Below are 23,795 nucleotides of genomic sequence, written 5' to 3' on the forward strand. Positions count from 1 at the left end.
TATATATACCTATTAATATTTATTTCAGCAATGTACAAAATAGCCAAATTTCTAACATTTTAATATTTTGATTTCTACACTAGGCCTATATGGGGTTGATAATTGATGTAGTATTTGTTCACCACTATCATCAAGAAAAACAGAAAACCCTAAATAAATATTAAACATAAATTAGTATATTTATAGTGAAATATATTCCATAAATGCATAAAGGTCACTGTGTTTTATCATTGGGTCACCTAACCACCTTCCATCATTGCATTCACCAAGCTAGCTAATGCTCACTTGAGGTAATTTTTTCATGTTTTGTTCAAATATTTTGATTTTAACACCTAGTTATACTGCATTAAAGTGTAAAATAAAGACTTTGATGAACAGAAATATGTTACTGTAGTAATTATGATAAAGAGAAACTATGCCCCTTGGGGGGGCGTTTTACCCCTCAGCATAGGGGGCGTTTTACCCCACAAGCTATGTCTTTTTAAAAAATTGTTTATTTAACAAATATATAATTATATTCCTTATAAATAACATATGCTCTCAAACTACAGACATCACTATTCATCTATCATACATCAATGTGATATCACTGTGAACAATATTCTATTAAAAACTTGTTTATTAATATCTGAAAGTTATAGCACTTTCCATGTAATCCTCTTCTCTTCAAATACGTCGCTGGTGTCAGCTTCTCCATGGAGATTTGTATATCCCCGTTGTCAACGTAGTGCATAGCAATAGTAAAAATGTATCTTGATTCATTCTAGTGGTTATTTTGGGAAAAACGGGTGGGGGGCGTTTTACCCCAGGGGGGCATTTTCCCCCACTCTACCCTAGATAGATAGATAGATAGATAGATAGATAGATAGATAGATAGATAGATAGATAGATAGATAGATAGATAGATAGATAGATAGATAGATAGATAGATAGATAAGTTGAAGCATTTTGGCATAAGGCTGCATTAAAATAAAATGTGCAAAAAAGAAAGGGTCTGAATAATTTGTGAATAGAACATTTAATTATTATCTTTGTTCCTTGAATTATCAAATGTTAGCTCTGTAAACACACTAGCTCTTAGAGGGGCGGATCATCAAAACCATAACAGTGCTGGTTATCTTATCTCCGCCTTAACGGAGAGCTTTTCCATAGAAGGAGACAGACTGATGTGTGCAGTCCATCCATACCGCCGACAGGCGACACGCCGCCGCTGACAGATCCCCTCGCTCGCGGGCTGCTGCGTATCAGTCTGTGGAGAACAATACCCGAGCTTTTATTACAAATGCCGATATTTAAGACTCTGAGGATTTGTTGACTTACGAGTAACAGCAAGGGTAATCGATCTCTGTTTCTGCTCTTTTTGGCCGCTTTTTCAGGTTCATGTCCATTCCAAGAGAAGGTGCGACCGAGTCTTTCTAGCTAATATAGAAAAAACACGCGAGTTTTCATCTTTATCCAGATCGTGTACGGCGTCATCCGACTTTGGAAAGAGAGGAGGGTGGAGAAGAAACACTTCCATACACGGTGTGAGAAAGGTGGAGGTTTGTTGTCAGCTGATTGTAATTCTCCACTCATGAAGGGCATGGAGATGTTGCGCCGCTCCTCAGTGTTCGCGGCTGAAGTCATGGAGGTGTTTGATCGTTCTCCCACGGATAAGGAGTTAGTGTCTCAGTCTAAAGTGTTGTGCAGGGATTACATTCACTCCAGACTCCACCGGGCTGGAATCGGATGGTCGAAACCAGAGCACGGATCCGGAACACTGGCTGAGGTGTCATCAGTCCTGCTGTGGTTGGGTAGGACATCTGACGTTTCACTCATAGACTATTAATGTTTAGAGATTGCCATGGGGTTACATGTACTGGTAGTGTAGTGCATAGCCTACATATTTGGATGCTATACACCCCTTACGAAAATTAACCATGGTTTTACTACAAATAAAACAAAATAAAAAACATGGTTAGGCTAGTTAAACCATGATAACCACAAATTAACCATGGTTTTGCTACACTAAGCATATTTGAATCATAGTAGGCCTAGGCTATTTGTAGTAAAACTGTGGTTGGTAATCAATCTGCCAAAAAAACATGGTTAGCCTAGGCTACTACACTTTTACTACAATACAACCATGTTTCATATTCGTAAGGGATACATACTGTGTGAATATTTATTATATTATGGTGCTAAATGGTCATGTGTGTATTAGTATTTAGCCATAAGTAGCCTACTGTAGGCTATCTGTTTGAGTTGTGGTTTGATGTACAGATGTTATATTTTAAGACTGAGTTAAAAGTGCAGAGAACTTCCTGTTAATTTTCATTCTTTCTTAATCTGTGCTTGTCTGGTTCATAAGAAAATAAATGGAAAATGGACCATCCATAATTGTTCTATGAACTTTCAGAAATGAAAATAAACACGTGTTTCTCAGCTTCCTCAAAGCCAAACCATTGATTGCGTAATATTTTACAACACTCTTACAAGGTTCGTCTGTGTCTCACCCATTAAAAAGTACTTTGCCTTTTGTACCATGTTAAATGTGTGTTTCATCCTTTTATGGCGTTGGACATTCTAAACTCTTTCACAAGATTGAATGTTATGCCTATCAATAACATTTAATCTCACATAATTTTGTTGATCAGACACTATAAGTAGCCTACCTTAAACATATCACATGACTTTCATCTGAGTTACTCTTAACTGTCATTGTTCTGCAAGAAGCCGTTTTCTCCTAAAAGGGAAAAGCACAAGAATTATAATTTGAGACAACTGTGTAACTGGGGGAGCTGCTTTTTATGGACAAGGCATGCAAACATGCAGATCATTATCACAAGGCAGATTGAGGGTTCCCCACCCACACTTAACCAGGTTAATCCTGTATTGTCCTGAAAAAAGTCCTTCACACTTACATTAAGACGGATGATTCATGTGGGTGAGACATAAACTCTTCCAAATAAAAGTTGCTGCTGGGTTTTCACAGCGATTCCGTAGTAGAAGAACCATTTTTTTCTTAGCATGAAGAACATTTAAAAAAAAATCTAAAGAACATTTTCCCACTATAAAGACATTTTGTGGAATTGAAAGGTTCCGTTGATGTTCTTCAAGGAACCACCAATGCCATAAAGAGTGCAGCTGAGCATAGCTAAAGACTTATTTAACAGACAATTTCATCATCTGCTTATATGACGATAGTATGAATAGTAGCAGGTTTTAAGGTTAGGTTGCAGTTCTTTTACATTGTCATTGTGTCAAGCCTCTCCAAATTAGTGATTTTATTCTGTAAGACTCGAGACCTTTTCTTCCCGATAGTTTGAGCCAAGGAAAGAAAACACATTTGTCTCTCTGTCTCCTAGGAGACGAGCTGGAGTACCTGAGACCCAATGTATACCGCAACGTAGCACGTCAGCTCAACATCACAATCCCCTCTGAGAGTATAGTCTCTGATGCCTTTTTGGCCGTCGCTGCAGAAATCTTCTCTACAGGTTGGTCAGTGTCCTCCTTGCTTGATACATTTTAGTTTGGAAAACAGTTGTCTGTAGATAAACTAATCGGTGCATCTGGTTCCAGAGATGTTGTCCATCAGTTAAACATTAGCAAATACTCACACTAAAAACAGATTAATTGAATCTGAAAACCAATGAAACCTGGTTTATATGATATGCCTATGTTTTGTTTTTTTATATCTATATCAATTTTACATAAGTCTATATTTTTTCAGACCCTTAAATCGATAGTTCACCCAAAAATCAAACAAACAACAACAAAAAAACATTGAGACATTTCTTCTTTTATGTTCCACAGAAGAAAATCGTACAGGTTTTCAACATGAGGGTCAGTAAATGATGACATGTTTTTAAAAAGATTTTTGGGTGAACTATCCTTTTAAGTGACTTTACGCTCCTTTTAGTGAGGGTAAAACTGGATCCATTCTGACATTTATATATACACAGAGAAGCGGTGCTGGGACTCGACCCTGAGAGCACCATAAAATGTGGATTTTTCTTTAAAGTAAACAGTGTCTGGGCATCATGGAAGTTATCATTCCATTTGCTGCGTACTGTACTTTGCTCATATTTAGTGCAAACCCATTTAGTTGACTCAACCATTTAGTTCAAATGGTCAACCCTTTTTTGATCTCTCAGATTTAGAGTGTAGTAAATCATGGTCTTTTTTTTCAACATTGGCAGAGTAAACTTGTTGTAACTTGTTCGCCTCATTTCTTCAGGGAAACATTCTTTGCATTCTAATTATTAAAGCATAATTGCTTGTGTTAGTCCAAGTACATCAAAGATTCCTCACTGAACACAAAGCACGGTGACACCCTTGCACCTCTTGTTTTTACACATACCTGTCCTCAAGCAGTGTAGCTGAGTTTGTGTGGTCATTGGTGTTCACTTTTTTTTTTTTTTTAACCCGCGCGTGTCCTTTGATCCTTTTAGAGTTCTATATGACTGTGCACTTTAAACAATTATTGTGCTTTTTTATATTTTAAGACATGAATGTAATATTTTCACACGATGCTTGATATATTTTAATATAATTTCTTTTCAGTGTTTTATATATTAACCTTTGCTTTTGTTTTATTCTTGAGGCATTTCAATCATTTCTGCTTTTTCAATCATTCAGCTTTACTGTGACACTTTCTAAGACTGTTTAATATAAACAATGGTGCAATTTCCAAAATAATATTTTAATTAAACAATATTATGCATAATACAATGTTATACATAGCATTTTAAAAATAATTTTTCTTTTGTGGTTTTCATAATTCATGCTGGATAAGTGTTTTTTCTTTTTTTTTGCGCTGATGCATTTGTGCATTAAAATCTACTTTAATAAATAAAAAATCTAAACAAAACAGGAGACCAATAACTGATTTTGTCAGGAGGAACCATTTTAGCAGATCTTTTATCCTCAACTTAATCAAAATCATTAAAGCCATTAACAAGTTTAGGTTCCTTGAAGTTGGCCTTCATTTTTTCCAGAATAGAAAGTGCTAACTATAAGGTGTGTGAGCAGATTTGTCACGTTTTGAGTTTGTTTTTTGATCTGTCTCTCTGTTCTGTTGATATTTGTGTTTCTTTGTTAATCTTCAGCATAAAATTATGCTGCGTTCCAGGCAGGTTTTTGAGCACGTAAATCACGACTTCAAACCACGACTCACGACTTTGTAGCGTTCCAGGCCAGTCACGCCAAACTACCTGTCTTGAGCCCAATATACATACTTATTGTTTCAGAGACATTGGAATGCATAATCGTGTGTGTATTATTATCATTATTATTATATTATTATTAACTTGACTGCAACGTTATATTGTCCTAAAGTGTATTCTCACCGTGTACCGCCTGCAGAAACACTGCATCCATAGGGGCTGCCATTGTTGTTTTGTATGGTTTCGCGGGCTATGTGACGTCAGAGCTCGTAACTGGGAGTACATCGATCTAGTACGAGTTCACGGGTGGGAAGTCACGGGTTTGACTGCCGTTCCAGTGTACTTTCACGGGTATAAGGTTGGAAAAACACGGGTTACAGGTTGCCTGGAACGCGGCATTAGTTCAGATCTCCATTCTCTCTCTGTTTGTTTCTATGGTTACAGATTGATTTGAGTCCTCAAAGTTTCTGTTAGTCCCTTGTCTTGCATTGTTTTATTTTAATGAGTTTGTGGTTGAGTTTTTATGTGGTTTATTGTTTTGAATTTGTGGATTAAAGACTATTTCAGTATTTACATCGTCTTGTGCTTTCATCTCAGCCACCAACCGTGATAATTTGTCAAGAGTGGGATTGTTGATTCATTTGTTCATTCAAAGATATTTCAGTTGTTTTATTAAATGGGGTCAGAGGTCAGCGTGGTGATTGTTAGAATCTGCAACGCCTACAGAATTCCTTAGTTACATAGTCACAACATAGATGCAAGTTTCTAATTAAATGCGGGAAAATCCAGTTTAGTCTTTTTTTGGCAGTGATAGTCCTTCTACACAGACAGATGGTTGTATCATTGTGCAAAAGGAAGGTAAATTATCAGTATTATCAGTATTTCGAGTGTCGGTGTGCATATATGTTAGGAATAATTGACTTCGGTTCTGTTATTTTTTCAATAATTTAAAGGCTCAGAGTCAATTATTCTGCTTATGCTATGGTTACCACACTTCAAAACATTGTTCAGATCATGTATTTCAAGATATTTGTCAGGTTAAAGTCCTTAAAACGCAAATTTTTTACGCATCTAATCCCTAGCCTCCGTTGCTAATTAATTCCGTAATTTTAGAGCTAGAAACGAGCCATTGATAGCAGACGCAGTGTCTTGTAGCTTTTAAGTTGTTAAACTACTGACAAAATCGTCGGAGCAACGCTGACAACACACGAGTGTGTGTCCGTACTGTATGTGTGTGCATTTGAGTGGGAGAGAGAGTGGGATATATGCGCTTTCCGTAAATAATAAAAACGTAATTTTGTGGTAAAAAAACATGGACATAATTTGTCGTTTTTATCCTATTGTTTACTATATTAATTTGCTTAATTTGCTTTGTCAGGGTCGTTGTAGGTTTTGGTTCTTTTGTTGTTGTAGTAGGCCTATGTAAGGAACTTTGAAATAACTGAAATCATTTGGCGAAGTGATATGGACATGTAATGCGGTCAAGACCTGCCTGGAACTACTTTAGCCTTGCGTTTCCCTGAAAATAATTGCACACCTTAGAACGTTCGTCAACCAATCAGATTCAAGCATTCACCAGCCCTGAAGTATAAATTTAATTAATACATGATGTCTTCATTTGATTAATACATGTCTTCATTTGAAACAGCATGTTGTAAACTAAAATATTCCGTCGGAATTGTGAACTCAACATGTAAACGTTCTTACAAGAGTCAGAGGGAGGAAATTGTGGTGTTTTCTGTTTATCTTGAACTTCAAACCAGCTTTTATCTCTTTTATTCCTCAATATGGTTTCCTTTTGCCTCTGTGTTTCCTGCCTTTGCTAGACTCAGATTAGGTTCCTGCCTGGGTTGATATGTTTATGTCTGGCCATTTGATGTTCCCAGGCGGGGTTTTGCAGCTTTATTAGCCTACGTTTTGTTTAATTCCAGGCTGAAATGTTTGAAGGTTAGAGTAGTGTCCATTTATCATTTTAGTTATCAGGATGCCTACTTGTTTGATGAAATGTAATAGTACAGATATCCTTTTATTTAAATTCAGACTCGTGACCATAACATATTTACTGTGTGATGGGGAAAAGCAAATAATCTATAGGCCTACCCTTTAAACTACTGTTGTATTTCATGGTTATTGTTATACATTTAAAAATGTGTCTCTTTATATATTTAAATATATATCATTTATCAAGCTTACAAATGAGGCTAACACCTTACAGCCACACCTTATTACATTTAAGGCATGTTGATATCATATTTATAGGTTACAGTCACAAGTGAAACAAATGAATTTGCTCTGCTGAAAAAAAAAGTCCTTGTGTCTTTCTGGCTGACACACCAGCTGACAGCTTGCCTGGCTGCCAATAGTTATACAACAATACTCCACCTCCTTTTACAGTATAATAATGTTCTGTTAGAAATGGGGGTAAGGAATTATCATGTGTTTTAATGACTCACGTGGTTATGATTTTCATTCCCATTATATATTTATTGTCTTCATTAATCATTACAATTACATTTCTTTAAAGCTGCAGTCCGTATCTTTTTTTGGGTTAAAAATTATCCAAATTACATATTTGAGAAAATACATAACCTGCCAGTGTTCAAAACTCTCTGCTTGCCTTAGCTCGATTCAAAGGGATAAGCTTGTAATAATGTTTTTAATTCCAGTGGTACTGGTGGATTTCCGCGGGAGATTCGAGCATGTCTTTGCGTCATTACGTCACATCTGTACACATAAAGAAGGAGTCTCGGCTAGTAGGCTATGAGTGTGAGGATGTTGGAGGTGGAGATTTATAGCCTTTTCTCACAGCACTTGATATAATTAAACTTATCAATTTGATGGCGGATCCAGAAAGGTTCAAACGACAATCACCAGTGACAACAGATTCACCCGCTGTAAAATGCAAAAGACTTCGTTCGGACTTCGGAGTGGCTACAGAAAAAAAGAGACTGCAACCGGACCCATGCGAAAACAAGGATACATATCGGAAGGACATTACATGTAGTCACGCAATGCTTGCTTACGTTGTTAACATTAACAATTTGAGAACAAAGTATAATTCTCACGGTTTTGCATGATATGATAAGCGATTTTTAGATTTAATCATCGCGATTTACTGCAATGTCAGAACCAGAACAAAAGTGGATGTTTCTTACTTGTTCAGATGACATTTTCCGGTGAAAATTCTTATGTTGGTCATACTTCCAAAAAGAATAATCTGTGATTCTGAATGCCAGTATCCACACCGGCGCGGTGACTGACAGCTGCACACTCTCCTCAAACATTGTGTTCATCCGCGCTGTGCCGTGTTGAAGTACAACTCACGTAGAGTTAATAATTCCGTGAATAACTGCAATTGCAGATTTCGAACAGAGATGGCAACAAAGTGGAAAAACTGCGGACTGCAGCTTTAAATGAATCATTTGATACAAAGCACTTGTTTAGTACTTACATGTTCTTACATTGTACTTATATTTCATAATTCTTTTCTCTAATTACATCTATAATTGCACTGTTGACCCTTCCCTTGCATCTTAACCCAACTTTAAACCTACCCATACCACCAAACCTGTCCCTGGGCTGACCTTACCCATATCCGACCTCAATAGCAGCAAAAGTGGTTTGTACATAACAGTTAAAGTTTTTTTTTTTTTTTTTTTTTTTTATGTAAGCACAAAGTAATTAGACACCTAATATGAAGTGTGACCTGACTTTCATACACACTTCCACCAGCACACACAAATGCTGTCATTGGTATGAATGAAAGTATGTGGAAAAGGACAGCCTTCGTTTGATTATATTTATGTAAATCTCTGTTTCTCTATGTACAGGTGTAACATGGGGGAAGATTGTGTCTCTGTATGCAGTGGCCGGAGCTCTTGCTGTGGACTGTGTTCGGCACGGGTATCCAGCAATGGTGCACACCATTGTCGACTGCATGGGCGAATTTGTTCTCAAGAGCCTTGTGTCGTGGTTAAAGAGGAGAGGAGGCTGGGTAAGAAATAAATCTATTCATTGAGTACAATTAATTAGAATATTTATGCATTTAATCATGCCTTCACCCGGCCCAAACATACATAATACTTGATTCTGATTGGTCATTCGTGGCATTCAGCAGGCAATTTCCTAATATTCGCTGTCGTCCATCATATGTGGCTCATGTTTATCAGACCGCTCATTTGGGTAACTGAAACTGTCGCTGTTTTCTCGTATCACGCCGTGGACTCGCTCTCTCATTTCATACAAGCGCAACTGGTGTTACCTTGCATCTCGGTTATCGAATGTAGTGAAAATGACCGTAAAGGACCAATTTCTAGCCTGACTGTTTTGTACATTGTAATAAACTTTTTTTTATGTTGTTTTGGACTATTTTTTAAAGCAGAAGCAACAGCTTATTTTATATACATACCTAGTTATTTTATATATCATATAACTAGTACTAGTCAAAAGGATGATTTAAATGAATTCCATTGTAAGAGTTTAACTGTAAACTTATTTCCCTTTTTTGTTTTTATAAAATTATTATTATTATTTTCTGTGGTAGGCTACTTGACTGAATGTTCGCAGGAGCTAAAGTTGCATTTAAAGGGATAGTTCACCCAAAAATATAAATTCCGTCATTTACTCACCTCATGTCATTCCAAACCTTTATGTCCTTCTTTCTTCTATGGAGCATAAACTAAGATATTTTGAGAAATGTGTGTGTGTGTGTGTGTGTTTTTCTCCGTACAATGGAAGTCAGTGGTCGCCAAAACTGTTTGGTTACCTACATTCTTCAAAATATCTTCTTTTGTGTTCAGCAGAAGACAAAAAGTCATACATGTTTGGAACAACATGAAGGTGAGTAAATGATGACAGAATTATCATTTTTGGCCACTCTTTTCAGAGTTGATGTAAGTAACATTGTGCTGTCTGTTTATATAACCAAGCTAAGGCCCAGAAAGAGCACAGACTGCTGTCTTTCCATCTTTGTTCAGTGTGTGTAGACAGAATGTGCAGTGTTCATGCAGCTTTTTGGGGGAAATCTGATCAATCTCTCTGAAGACCAGCACAGTTCAGCGAACCTGTTGAATGAGGAGCTGTGCTGGTATGTGCGGCTGCTTTGGCAGGGCATGTCTGTGGCGTCTGTTCTTATTAGACTGTCTCTATTCAGGCAGATTCGACATGGCACTGTGTCATTACTGCCTGCTCTTACATAGGTCCATATGCAGCTCTGACACCCGCTTTTGACTTTTAGATAAAAACATTAGATATTAGATATAGATATTAACCTACTAAAACCCAGCAAATAACTATCTATATTTATTTATTTGGCAAAATGCTAAATATATATATAAATACACACCGATCCGTCGAGGCATGGACTCTACTAGACCCCTGAAGAAGGTGTTCTGTGGTATCTGGCATCAAGACGTTAGCAGCAGATCCTTCAAGTCCTGTAGGTTTGTTGGTGGAGCCACTGTGAATTGAACTTGTTGGTCACAGATGCTCATTTGGATTGAGATTGGGGAATTTGGAGGCAATGGCAACACCTTGAACTCTTCATTGTTCCTCAAACCATTCCTGAACAATGTGTGCAGTGTGGTAGGCCGCATTATCATGCTAAAAGAGACCACATCCACCAGGCAACACTATTGTCATGAAGGGGTGTATCTGATCTGCAACAATGTTTAGGTATGTGGCACGTGTCAAATTTACGTCCAAATGAATGGTCGGACCTTCCTTCACGGTTCACCACACTTCCTTCACCGTTTTTGTCATCATCCCACAGTGCATCCTGGTTCCATCACTTCCCCAGGTAAACGGAGCACACGTACACGGCCGTCCACGTGTTGTAAAAGAAAACAGGACTCATTGAACCAGGCGACCTTCTTCCCCTGCTCCAAGGTCCAGTTCCGACACTCATGTGGCCATTGTAGGCCCATAACCATCATTCAAATTTTGTGTCACTTGTGTCACAGTAGACCTTCTGTTGGCTCGGACCATACGGGATAGCCTTTGTTGCCCTCGTGCATCAATGAGCTTTTGGCGCCCAACACCCTTTCGCCTGTTTGTGGTTTGTCCCTCCTTGGACCACTGTTGGTAAATTCTCACCACTGCTGACCGGGAGCAACCAAGAAGCCTTGACGTTTCAGAGATACTCTGACCTAGTCGCTTGTCCCTCGGTCAAAATCGCTCAGATCTTTATTCCTGTCCATTCCTCCTGCATCCGACACGTTAACTACGAGAACTGATTGTTTGCTTACCATCTAATCTACCCAGACCTTAATACTGTATGTGGAGATGATCAACTATATTCGCTTCACTTGTGACTGCTCATAATGTTTTGGCTCATCAGTGTACATAGATTATTAATGGGAGTAATAGCATGTAGAAAAATATTTTAATGTTGTGTTAAAAAATGTTTTTTAGGGATATCATTTTATAAGAACATAGTTCTAGGATAAGTTTAATGTTTGTTTGTTCTGTTTTATGACTTATTTAGAAAGTGAGAACAAAAAAGAAAACATTCAGGACTAAGGATCAACTTTAAAATTATTTTATGCTCTGTGGTGGATGTACTGCTGGTTCAATTGGGTGAGTGTAATGGTTGCTTCAGGCGAAATCATTCTCAACATTTTTCAATGTGCAGTTCTTCTTGGGAGTGTCCTGATTTTTATTTTATTTTTTAACTGCTGTTTTTGTAAGACATGGGCACACCTACAGACTGAACTGAACCTGAAAACAAGGACTTTATCATCAGGAGCACTAAGTGAAAGTATGTGTAAAGCAGAAGCCGGTTAGACTGTATTTTACATTGTTGTTGATGTGAGTATGTGGGCACTAGTGTCTACGTGCCATGTTGAGGGTTTTGCTCTGCAGGATTGCCCTAGGAGCTAAATGAAGGGCCACACACACACACACACATCTTTTATAATTAAAATTCCTAATTAACGAAGTTTGAGATCAGTAAGATTTTTTTGAAAATCCATTTGCAAGGATGCATTACATTGATTAAAGTGCGCTTAAAGTAATTTAAAAATGTTCAAATATAATATAATATAAAAAATTATATTTCGAACTTTCAATTCATCAAAAAATCCTCAAATAAGTCACAGTTTTCACAAAAACATTAAAGCTACACAACAGCATTTTCAACATTGAATAGAATAAGACTGAATGTTTCTTGAGCTGCAAATCAGCATAATAGAATGATTTCTGAAGGATCATGTGACACTGAAGACTGAAGTAATGGTGCTGAAAATTCAGCTTTGCCACCATACAGGAATATTTATTTTTTAAATCATTCATATCTGTGTGCAGACTGCATTGTGACTGATTGATTTTTATTTGAAAAAAAAAAAAACATTGCCCCCGTTATATGACCCCCCATTCATTTTAATGGGAATTCCTAGGTGTTCCTAGTGTGCATTGAACATGTGAGTGTGTCCAATGCAGAACACACACACATGCCCATACACACACATCTACACACGTAGTATAGATGTGTGTGTATGGGCATGTGAGTGTGTTCTGCATTGGGGATGTTCTATAGGCTTATGCCTTCATTTGTGTGTTCGTTCTGGATTGTGCCAGTTTTTTTATCTATTATTTTTTTTTACAAATAAAAAAAAATCCCCATTTCCCGTTTCACTATTTTTTTACAACCACATACACTCTTCGAATACAGTCAATTTTTTTTTTTTTTGTGTGTATTCCAAGTTCAAGTGTGACAAAAATCTTAAGGTCTTGGACCACTCAATTTTTTTTAATTAAAAGAAAATGAATTTTGGGTCAAAATGACCTGAAGAGAGCATAAGGGAACTGACCATCCAGATTAAAACAAACTGAACTTTAATACTCTGAACATGTATTAAGCTAATTTGGGAATTTATAACATTTGGTGTGAAATCTAACGTGTTTAGACTACTGAATGTTGGCTTTCCTAAAAGGGGCATACTTGAGTGCAAACTGAAGTTCCTTTTCCTTTTGTTATTACCAGATGAACTCAGAGAGAATTACATAACATACTCTATATTTAAGTATATATATATATATATATAGTTATATTTTATATTTCATATATTTAATTTATGTATCTAAATATTTTCTTTGCTCTCTTTCAGGCGGACATCACTAAGTGTGTAGTCAATACAGACCCCAGTTTTCGTTCTCATTGGTTGGTGGCAGCTGCGTGCGCCTGTGGTCACTATCTCAAGGCCGTGGTCTTCTACCTGCTGAGAGAAAAATGAAGAGCAGGATAAACAAGTGACGGACAGCTGAACTCTTCAGCAGGGGCTTCTAGTCACTGCTTAAGCCTTTCACTGCTCTTAATGTGTTTACACTTGCACAAAGTTTGCACTTTGGTAACCCTTTACAATAAGGTCTCGTTTGTTAACATTAGTTAAATAACTAGTTCAAATGAACTAACTATGAACGATATATTTTTACAGCATTTAAGCTTTGTTAATGTTAGTTGATAGAAATCCAATTGTTCCTGTTAATTCACAGTGCATAAACTAATGTTAACACGCATGTATTAGTAAATGTAGGAATTAACATTATGATTAATCAATGCTGTAGAAGTATTGTTCATGTTAACCTTGTTGTAAAGTGTCACCCAATTTAGTTTAAAAGGATATTGAGCTCCAAGATGAACCGTTATCTTTAAGGTTTTGTTAAGTTTAACCTGGCCTTTTGCACTCTAGGCATTCCTTGCTGTTACCATTTTTTTTACCTAATTATGATATGCAGAATATCTAGGCCAGCGGGAGAGGAAACTATCGTGACGTTTGAATTTGTGTGTGAAAGAGAATGTTCATGTACTTGGATTAATGCTGCCTACCCCAACATTGTCTTATCAGAAAGATTGTTAATACATGTTTCACTGTCTTGAGTGGTTTTGATGCTCTAAATGCAGATTATTAACAATCAAGCTTCAAAAATCCAACTGCAATCCACAATGCAGTGTAAAAAACAATTACCAGGAGTTAGAATGCATGTAATTGAGATCAATATCAATGTTTCCCAAGGAAAACCTTCCAAAGTACTGAATGCAAATGGCTGTATAGAGATTTGGGTTGACTAAAAGATATAACATTTCAGTTCATGCCATATTTCAAGTCTGGACCTGTCACCTGTCATAGTGTTGTCTCTCTTTTATTGTAATTTATTTTTGTGTAATATTTTCACCTTACATGTGGTGGTGTTGGTGCGGCCTTGAACAATTTGTAAGATATCATGGAGCCATCACTATATTAATAACTTAACTTGGTGTCTTAAAATTGTTTCATTGTTTTGTTCTCTTGTATAGTTCAGTTTATAACAAAGTATTATGTGAAAACTACACATTGTTTGTGTATGCTACACTGAATGTATGCAAAATAAAAATATACTTTTTTTCTTTTTCCAAAAATGTATTTGCTGTGCTTTTCTTGCGGTAGGAACAGAACAACATAATAATAAAGCCTTTATGCTGATAATACTACACAACATTAGTGTAATTGGTGGAAAACGAGTGGGAGGAAGCAGTTTAGATCAGATAGAATAGTTTAGAGATATTGTTACTATGGTGATCACTCTCAACATGTGGTTTCCTTTACACAGACTTTGAGAACACTGACATGAATTAAATAATGGGTCTTACTGATTTACTGCGTTCACACAAAGCATATTAATGCAAGTGATTGCATTTATTTTACAACTTCTATCATAGATATTGGGAGAAATTGAAGACTATGATGGTCTGTGTTCATTAAGATAAATGTTAAAGCAAATCATTCCTAATATGATCCAGATTATTTTGTCAGTAATCACTGAGTAACTGTCAACCTGAAAACTTTTTTTACTTCAACTTTCTGCCTAATAATTTCCAATTGCGACGCCTCACTGACACCTAGTGTCTGTAAATGGAACTACAGGCGCTCAATAATTAAAGTTATCACACAGTACAAAGGTGTAAACAATAAAGCGATATAGCTGATATTGTTCTTGATTTTTAGAAACTATCCAGTGACAGACTTTGATCTACAAAACTGAACACGCGTGATGATAAGTCAGCCTCCTCCTATCACATACTTGTGCAGATTAGTAAAATTGACAAAATGACGAAAATGTGGGTTTGTCAAATCTGTTCAATTTACTTACACTATTGTTTCATTACACGTCTGGGACGATGAAAAAAAAAAAACTATTATAAGCAGTTTAGTTAAAGACTATAGGACGGCTCAGGGCTCAGATTTTAAAAATGCATGTATTTATTTAGTTATTTATCTAACGTTAGTTAGTTTTTGCCCAACAACATGACATGTCAGAAATAGCACATTTCACAGAATACACTTTCACGGCTGTTTCCCGGCGTTTGATGATAAATATACAATTCAAACCACAAAACATTTCTAAAAGTAATGCCAATACTGATTATGTACATGTATGTAGCGTTACGTTCCACAACTCTTTATTACTCTAGTTAGCTTGTTTATATCTGCTTCCAAGAGAAGACAACACGTCCCGCCTTAAAATAAATTCTATTGGTTAAAAACACCACCAATTACATAGAAGGGTATTTGATTGGTTACCGCAGAAATTACGCTACCTGGCCAAAGCGGAAGTGACTTCGTATTGGTCAGTACAGTGTAAGGAACACTCAACAAACAAGATAGGCTGAATCACTGTCGGGATGGATGCAGGTAAGAAAATCGCTGAAAAACAATTTGTTTTATATTTCGCTCATCTGCCCAGATGTCATGAAATTGTTAAAAAGCAAAATTCTTCTTTCGACAACCACCTACGCGCCTGTTATTGGAGAGGCCGCCTCTACAGTTTGGGATTGTGTCGTTAAATATGGTACATAGATGTCCCAACTGCTGCCAACTGGACAGTAAAACAGACCAGTCTGCTGTCAGATAAGGGATGGACACTGTTTTGTCTTCTAGATGTCACTGCACCAAATGCCACGGCCACCCGTGAAAACCGTTTGCCTGGTTTGGCTGTGTTTTAGAGTCTATTCAGCTACATTTTTTTTAGCATTACCGTTATATAGGAGCGTTCCAGCGCACGAATGATACTGTTGGGCAGTGGACGCTTTTGGGAGGTTGTCCGTGTCGTCGTCTGTTATCAAATTTCTGCCTATTCTAATAATCTGTTTGCCAGTAACATTTATCACAGGGACTTTTATGCTCTGTGCCATGTCTTTAACCCTTTGATGCATGACATCCGTTACAATTAAAGGAATAGTTCACCGAAAAGTGAACATTTTGTCATTACTTGCCCTCAAGTTGTTCCAAACCTGTCTGAGTTTCTTTCTTCTGTTGAACACAAAATAAGAACTTTTAAATAATGTTACCAACCTTCTTATGTGTTCAAAAAAAAAAAAAAAAAAACTCATACAGCCAGGGATGGAACAACTTAAGGGTATAAGTAATAACAAAATTGAAATTTTTTGGTGAGCTATCTTTTTAACAGCCGTTTTACATAGAATTAAACTTTAGAGACAAATTAAAGTTACACAGTACACAGCGGTACAAAGAAATTGGTGGGGGAAAAAATCAGGTGCCACTTTACAATCATGTTCAGTTTGTTAACATTAGTTAATGGATTAGGTATCATCAATCAACAATAAATTATAATTAAGTATTAATCTTCAATCATCTAATAATAAAGTTCATTGTTAATTTATTTTTTTATTATAAAAAATGGTTAATTTACAAATCTTGAAACTGTTAAAATGTAAAATAATAATTAACCGTGACAAATTATCTTTGATTAATAAATGCTTTATTTGTTGCATGTTTTTTCATGAAACAATATCTTTTATTACATTTGACAGATGTGAAACTCCCTCAAAGAAAATACATCATATATGAAAACACAAAAAGATTGGCTGTGATTATATGTAAATGTTAAGTTTTTTTTTTTTTCCTTTGTGATTATTATTAATTGTTTTGCATCGGATGGTTAGGCCAACTAAAAAGGTGCCAAGTGATGTTTTTGTTTTTACAAATAATTTTTTATATTTCTGTTGGTCTGTGTAAGTGGTTTAGCTTCCAGTTGATCATTGGCTTTTCCCCCAACAGCTACTCTCACATACGACTCATTGCGCTTTGGAGAGATCGAAGATTTCCCGGAGACCTCTGAGCCTGTCTGGATTTTGGGAAAGCAGTTCAGTGCTCTAACAGGTAATAAAGTGGTAGACGTTGAAGCTTTTGTGCTGCTGTGTTTGGTTCTTGTTGTTGGTAACACGATGTTCTTTGTGTCCCCAGAGAAGGATGATATTCTGGCAGACGTCACCTCACGTTTGTGGTTCACGTACAGAAAGAACTTTCAGCCAATTGGTGAGAGTCATCAATCCTATTCTTACCGTCCAAGGACTGCATTTAATTATTCATACGGATAGATAAATCTGTTTAGTTTGGTTTGTTAATGGAAGTAATGTTACAGGTGGCACTGGGCCCACTTCAGACACTGGTTGGGGCTGCATGCTTCGATGTGGACAGATGATTCTTGGGCAGGCCTTGGTCTGCAGGCACTTGGGTAGAGGTAAGGCTACCAGATTTGAAAACTTGGATTGGTGATTATGAGGTGAAATCCGAGATGTAATGTGTGTTGTATGTTTTATTAGACTGGAGATGGATTCCAGGTCAGCGGCAGAGAGCAGAATATATCAGTATCCTCAATGCCTTCATTGACAAGAAGGACAGCTATTATTCCATCCATCAGATAGGTACTACTCCTTATCTACCTGCTGCTTGAATATTATAGGAATAGTGTTAATGTAGGGCTGTCGCGATAATATTGTATATTGTAGTACCGCGATACCGAAAAGCCAACCACCGAGGAATTCAAGCAACCGGAGCAACTACGGCGTTCATATTTTCTCTTTATTTCATAAGGCTATGCACTAAACAAGCCTAAATTGACAGTGAGTGAGAGCGAGAGATCGACCGAGCATGTGCGATTACCTGTCTGTCTTTCTTCAGGTCGTCATATATTTGTGAAAAAAAGTTTGCCATACGTCCGAAGAGAAAAGTGATATCTTTGTTGTTTTGAACTATTAGTTGAATGAACTCATTGATGTTTAATGACTCACTCTTCCCGACACCCAGTGGCGTAACAATGTAACTGCACTGACTGACAGCCTGTCTAGAAGGTGTCACACAGAGACAAGCAGTGCTGATACTGGTGAAATATCAGCAGAGAAAGCCTCTCATCCAGTCAGATTCGAAGATCAGAACTAACTGTTATACCCCAACAAGCTTAGCTTATTGTCAGGTTTATGTTCTGTTATATCAGGGATGGGCAAGCTTCAACCCTAATCAAACACCTGAACAAGCTAATTGAAGTCTTCAGGATTACTAGAATGTTACAGGCAGGTGATTTTTTTTTTTTTCAGGGTTGGAGCTAAACTCTGTAGGACACTGGCCCTCCAGGACCGAAGTTGCCCATCCCTGTGTTATATGGACCCTTATTTTGACTTTCTGTTCTGTTTCCTTTAGTTCCTGTTTGCCTGCTCTGTTTAGTTTCATTGGTTACTGATTATGTCCTCGTTTGTCTCTATAGTTATTATGTATTAGTTTCACATGTCTAGTTACCTTTCTTTGTTCTTTCTTTGTCAGTTCTTGTTTATGCTTTTTGTGGTTTTTATTATTCTCCTGCATGTTCATTCAGAGTATTTGGATTATTAATAAAGCATGTTCTGTCCTGTTCTGAACATATTGTAACACTTATCACAATATTGAGCCACTCAAAATTACCCCAAGGAAAATTTACCTTGACAGGTAAATTACTGTGGATGACATGGCTTGTTCTTTTTCCAGCTCAGATGGGTGTAGGTGAGGGAAAGTCTATAGGCCAATGGTATGGCCCAAATACAGTGGCACAGGTACTCAAGTAAGTTGGCCAAGTCAATTCTATTTTTTATTATTATTATTATTATTCAAATATAAAAAAAGAAGTAATTTTTAGTCATATGAAATAGAACTGTAAAAGACTATTGAAGCTAAGTAATCTTTAAATAAACTATTGTGCTTTGCCTGTATTGGAATAAACCCATCTAAACCTTTATCCCCATCTAGGAAACTGGCAGTATTTGACTCCTGGAGCCGACTGGCGGTTCATGTAGCTATGGACAATACTGTGGTCATAGAGGAAATCAGTGAGTTTTCTTTCATAGTGCCCACATGCAATCTGCAGCCTTCTTTTGCACTAATTTAGAGGGGATTCTGTGGAATGGATTTGAGCTGACTAAACTTTACTCGTATTAGTAGCTGAAAGCATGATATAATTAGCCAGTATATTTAAAGGAATAGTTCACCCAGAAATGAAAATTCTGTCATTACTTACTCACCTCATGTTGTTACAAACCTGTATGACTTGTGCTGGCTAACATGAAAGAATATAAAGATAGAGATGACAGAATTTTTATTTATGAGTCAAGATATACATGTATATTATATAATATCACAATCTGACATGCCTCTTCTGACAGCTGTGATACCTGATTAGTGGATTATTTTTGTGTGTTTGTTTGCAAATTAGGGTTAGTACACAACAGACCAATTAGAACACATTTTCATCACAGTTAGTTTATAAATAAAATAAATAAGTATTTTTCTAGGTGGATTAATTGATTTATCTGCTATACAATGCCTTTTTTTCAATACAAATGATTTCCACAACCAAAGATGTTGTTGTTATTTTTTAAATCACTTGCCTCTGTAACTTTGCAACTCAAAAATAAATATTATTATATTCAATAAAAAAAAGAGTTTATAACTGAATGTTAATTTTAAAATGTTAATGTTAATTAGCCAGTAGATAAGTATTTGTCCCCTTTCTTTAGTATTTTGTTGAACCAGCTTCAGAGATATTACAACTATCAGCCTTGGGTCTCTCTTAATTTTGCACAATGTGAGCCATATTAGCTCATTCCTCTTTGCAAAATCACTCACTGTACCAGGTCAGTTGAGGAGTTGCAGTGGACAGCAGTTCATTCTTTCAGAGATTGAAGTCAAGACGGACTCAAGGGCATCAATTTCTTCATTTTAAGCCACTTCAGTGTTACTCTGGCAGTGTGCTTTGGGTTGTTGCCCTACTGCAACGTCCTTAGTTTATACTTTCTGGGAAAAGGGAGTAGGTGTTTAGCAGCATTCATCAAGCTTAAGAAGACTGCCAATGTCTGCTGCTGAAAAGCACCTCAGTAATATAACAGCACCACTACCATCAGCGTATTTCACTGTGGGCATGGTGTTACCTGGCTAATGTGCAGTGTTAGATTGTACAGCACACAAACAACTTTGTGTTTGAGACAAAAGTTTAACTTTAGTTTAATCAAACCACCGGGCTTTATTTCATGTCTTTTGTTTTTACAGACGACAGCTTTTCTTTATCAATTTCCTCAAAAGCTCTTTTTTTGTGCAGTAGCTTGAAGATGGTTGTCCCATAGAAATCTTTTGTAACTTGGACAGAGACCATAGCTCAATTACTGCAAATGTAAACATACCTAATGACTTTTGAAACTTGGTCAAGGTGTCTTAGATATTTTAAATTTGGAGAATTGCGAAATTGCACAAACCGTGTTTTTTATCAAGGTTGTACTACTGTACCCTTTTTTACAGGACTGTGCCATTATGTGTGTATCAGATGTTTTTAGTGTAAGGAAGATATGGACTTTCTGACTTCACAATTGTCCTAATTAGCCAATAAATGACTAAGGTATTTGATAATGGTTGTTTGTACTGGCTGTCCGTAGAGAGGCTGTGTATGCCGTGGCTGGACTTCGACAGGGGTGCATGTGCGGCTTCAGAAGAGCCTCGGGAGATGAATGGTGATCTGGAGGGGGCTTGTGCTCTGGCAGAAGAGGAGACGGCTTTGTGGAAACCCCTTGTTCTGCTGATTCCTCTAAGACTGGGCCTCAGTGATATCAATGAAGCTTATAATGAACCACTCAAGGTAAATCTATAACAACATCTGATGTATGAATAGATGTTAACACTGTTAAGCGCGAGTAAAATGTCATCTACTATTGCTTTAGCAAATTCAGGTTTGCCAAATGTTGGGCTTTATCTTTATATCTTATCCACAGCAATGCTTCATGATGCCTCAGTCTTTAGGAGTAATAGGTGGAAAGCCAAACAGCGCTCACTACTTCATTGGCTTTGTAGGTGAGCAGGTTTTCTTAAAGCTAAACCTCTAAAAAGTCTGTTCTCAACTGGTGGCTCTTGACCCAAAATGGTTTACCAGTCCTTCTGATGAGAATCTAAGATGACAGGGAAAAACAAACAATACAAAATGCAAAAAATAGGTGCAGCTTATCATTTATGGTAGTTTGGATGGCAAAATAAGTAAACATTTCCCATACCTTTTGTGATTGGCCGAACCAACTATCGCGTGCGAATAAATATCTACGGTAATTTGCAGCAAATTCGTCTGGTTTACTTGGTAGCTAGTCAAATTAGGCAGATGCTAACATGTACAAGTAGTGTCGTCCTCAATTTTGAAAACATTAAATATTATTAACTCCGTCTGCTGAAATAGTGTACAACCCAGATTACATTGTTAAATATGGTTTGTCAATCAGTGTGCTTAATGCTATAAATATTTTTTTTTAATACAATGACATTTTTGTTTATTTGTGTATAACAAACCATTTTGTGTTGTGTTATGACCCCCGAGATAGTCTAGGGGTTCAGGGGTCTAACATTTAACATTTACATTAAAGAGAAACATATATAATTTATATGTGCTGTACAAAGAACCACCAATCAAGGTAACTGTGCAAAAAGCCAATACCTTTATTCAGTACAAGAAGGTTAAAGGCAAGAATTAAGCAAGACAAACACGTAAAGAATATAAAGAATATATACAGTGGATTTACACAGTATTTCTATTAGATAGTCAATACCACAAGGAGGAAGGGGGGGCGTGGGCGGCGCCAAAGAAAAGAAAGTAACAAAACCAAAAGAAGTCTGACTTTTAAATAAATAACCTCTAACCCTAACTAAGAAAATAAAGGATGCCACTTCATGTCCAATGTAAAATATGAGTTGAGCACTACTGTTTTACTGGGAGGTTTATCTGTGTAGTAGAGATTATGTAAATGTTAAATGCTGAATGGCAGCATATTGTGTTTCAAACGGCTTCATTATATTTTCTTATTGATGGCGCCCTGCAGGTGAGGAGCTCATTTATCTAGACCCCCATACAACTCAGCCAGCTGTGGACCCAAGTGAAGGGGGTCATTTCCCAGACGACTCCTACCACTGCCAGCACCCTCCCTGCCGAATGCACATCTGTGAGCTTGACCCCTCCATTGCTGCTGTAAGTATAGCTTGATGCAGAAAAAAACTAATTCTTCATTTCAGTATCCTTTATGTCCACCTAGTAGTACTCAAGTGATAAACCCATTAGAATGATTTCTGAAGGATCATGTGACACTGAAGTAATGGCTGTATTCACATTATACAGCTGCAGATGTATATAGAAGTATTTTTATTTCCTAAAGATAAATATGTATTTATTCTTGGATTATCATTCCATTTTCCTCTGTTGCCTGTGCTCACTTAGACTGGAAAACGTTGGGATTAAATTGGTAAATACAGTTGTTGTTAGGTGTCAAAAACAGTAAAAAGTAATTTCCTTTGAATAACAGTATCATCTATGCCAAATTTTGTCCATCAGGGCTTTTTCTGTCAAACAGAGGATGATTTTGATGACTGGTGTGCACAGATTCGTAAGGTACTTCAGCCAAAAATGGCTTCTTTTTTTCGTAGTCTCAGTTCATGTTTGTTCCTCTGGCTCACTGTTCACTTTTGTTTTTCCCTTGTACAGGTTTCTAACTGTAGAGGTCTTCCTATGTTTGAATTAGTAGACAGTCAGCCGTCTCATCTAATTGGCGCCGATGTAATTAATCTTACTCCAGGTAATCTCTAATACTGCTTGTTCAGATTCAGAATTCTAAGATTTACATTTATAAATACACACTATGTTATTTTTCCTTAACAGAATTTTCGGATTCGGACCGGCTCGAGCGCTTCTTTGATTCTGAGGATGAAGAATTTGAAATCCTGTCTTTGTGAGGAACAGTTGCATTTGCCAGACTTTCAGAGTTCTGTGGTAAAGCCTCCTCAGAGGAAAGAGCAGAATACCATTGACGTCCAAGGCCACTGTGGAATAGTCACCTGCGTCAAAACACACAGCTTTCTTCTTTAACAGCTATACTGACTGCTCTCTGTCACCCTGAGTGAGCCGAGGTCAGGTTTCATGGTCACAGGCACTCAGGACCATCAGTATGTATGTACTTTGTCGCATTTACGTGTATCCATATTGAGTCTTAACACTATAGATTAATTTTTAAGTGATATGGTGCCTTTTTACCCCCTTAACTTAAACACAGGTTTGCCATAACACATTTTATGGTTTTTTCGGTTAGGAGACCTGCTAATCAAATTTGATTCAGCATTTACTCTCAACCAATGGAAGTCAGTGAAATTTTGGACCTGTATCAAATTGTAAATGACAGCCAAGGAAGGTTGGGCATTTGCAGACTGGGTGGGATTGCTCGTGTAATTATACAAGAATGAGTTTGTCTTAATGTTTAAAATCTCTGTATACACAAGTTTATTTTATGAATATTTATTTAATCATTAAAAAATAAAAATATCTTAGGTTTTT

The 23,795-nt window shown here is 36.9% G+C and overlaps 2 protein-coding genes across 3 annotated transcripts; both read left to right on the plus strand.

The window, feature by feature from the left end:
• The first annotated feature begins 1,154 nt into the window (after positions 1 to 1,154).
• On the plus strand, positions 1,155 to 14,106 carry boka (BCL2 family apoptosis regulator BOK a). Of its 2 annotated transcripts, XM_056246266.1 has the most exons (5): positions 1,159 to 1,399; positions 1,460 to 1,793; positions 3,348 to 3,476; positions 8,978 to 9,141; positions 13,253 to 14,106. In XM_056246266.1, the coding sequence occupies exons 2-5, from the start codon at positions 1,574 to 1,576 to the stop codon at positions 13,376 to 13,378; spliced, it is 639 nt and encodes a 212-aa protein (XP_056102241.1). In that variant the 5' UTR covers positions 1,159 to 1,399; positions 1,460 to 1,573; the 3' UTR covers positions 13,379 to 14,106. The 2 variants fall into 2 exon arrangements, with proteins under 2 accessions (XP_056102242.1, XP_056102241.1); XM_056246267.1 differs by having other exon boundaries at positions 1,155 to 1,793; positions 3,348 to 3,480.
• A 1,629-nt stretch (positions 14,107 to 15,735) lies between these two features.
• On the plus strand, positions 15,736 to 23,769 carry atg4b (autophagy related 4B, cysteine peptidase). Its single transcript, XM_056246265.1, has 13 exons — positions 15,736 to 15,814; positions 17,201 to 17,302; positions 17,387 to 17,458; positions 17,565 to 17,663; positions 17,746 to 17,847; positions 18,941 to 19,013; positions 19,199 to 19,278; positions 20,875 to 21,074; positions 21,208 to 21,286; positions 22,297 to 22,442; positions 22,803 to 22,859; positions 22,953 to 23,043; positions 23,127 to 23,769. Exons 1-13 carry the CDS (start codon positions 15,805 to 15,807, stop codon positions 23,198 to 23,200), a joined length of 1,185 nt encoding a protein of 394 aa, XP_056102240.1. The 5' UTR covers positions 15,736 to 15,804; the 3' UTR covers positions 23,201 to 23,769.
• The last annotated feature ends 26 nt before the right edge of the window (positions 23,770 to 23,795 follow it).

The sequence above is a fragment of the Rhinichthys klamathensis genome, unplaced genomic scaffold (genome assembly GCF_029890125.1).
Source record: "Rhinichthys klamathensis goyatoka isolate OS25496 unplaced genomic scaffold, OSU_Roscu_1.1 h1tg000036l_1, whole genome shotgun sequence".
NCBI lineage: Eukaryota > Metazoa > Chordata > Actinopteri > Cypriniformes > Leuciscidae > Rhinichthys > Rhinichthys klamathensis.

Bases quoted from the DNA above. Each gene is read 5' to 3' on its own strand.
- boka (XM_056246266.1), top strand. From the start codon at position 1,574: ATGAAGGGCATGGAGATGTTGCGCCGCTCCTCAGTGTTCGCGGCTGAA. The intron at 3,477-8,977 runs GTTGGTCAGTGT...CTCTATGTACAG, and splicing joins TGCAGAAATCTTCTCTACAG to GTGTAACATGGGGGAAGATT. The intron at 9,142-13,252 runs GTAAGAAATAAA...GCTCTCTTTCAG, and splicing joins TAAAGAGGAGAGGAGGCTGG to GCGGACATCACTAAGTGTGT.
- atg4b (XM_056246265.1), top strand. The intron at 17,459-17,564 runs GTGAGAGTCATC...GTAATGTTACAG, and splicing joins AAAGAACTTTCAGCCAATTG to GTGGCACTGGGCCCACTTCA. The intron at 21,287-22,296 runs GTGAGCAGGTTT...GGCGCCCTGCAG, and splicing joins CTACTTCATTGGCTTTGTAG to GTGAGGAGCTCATTTATCTA.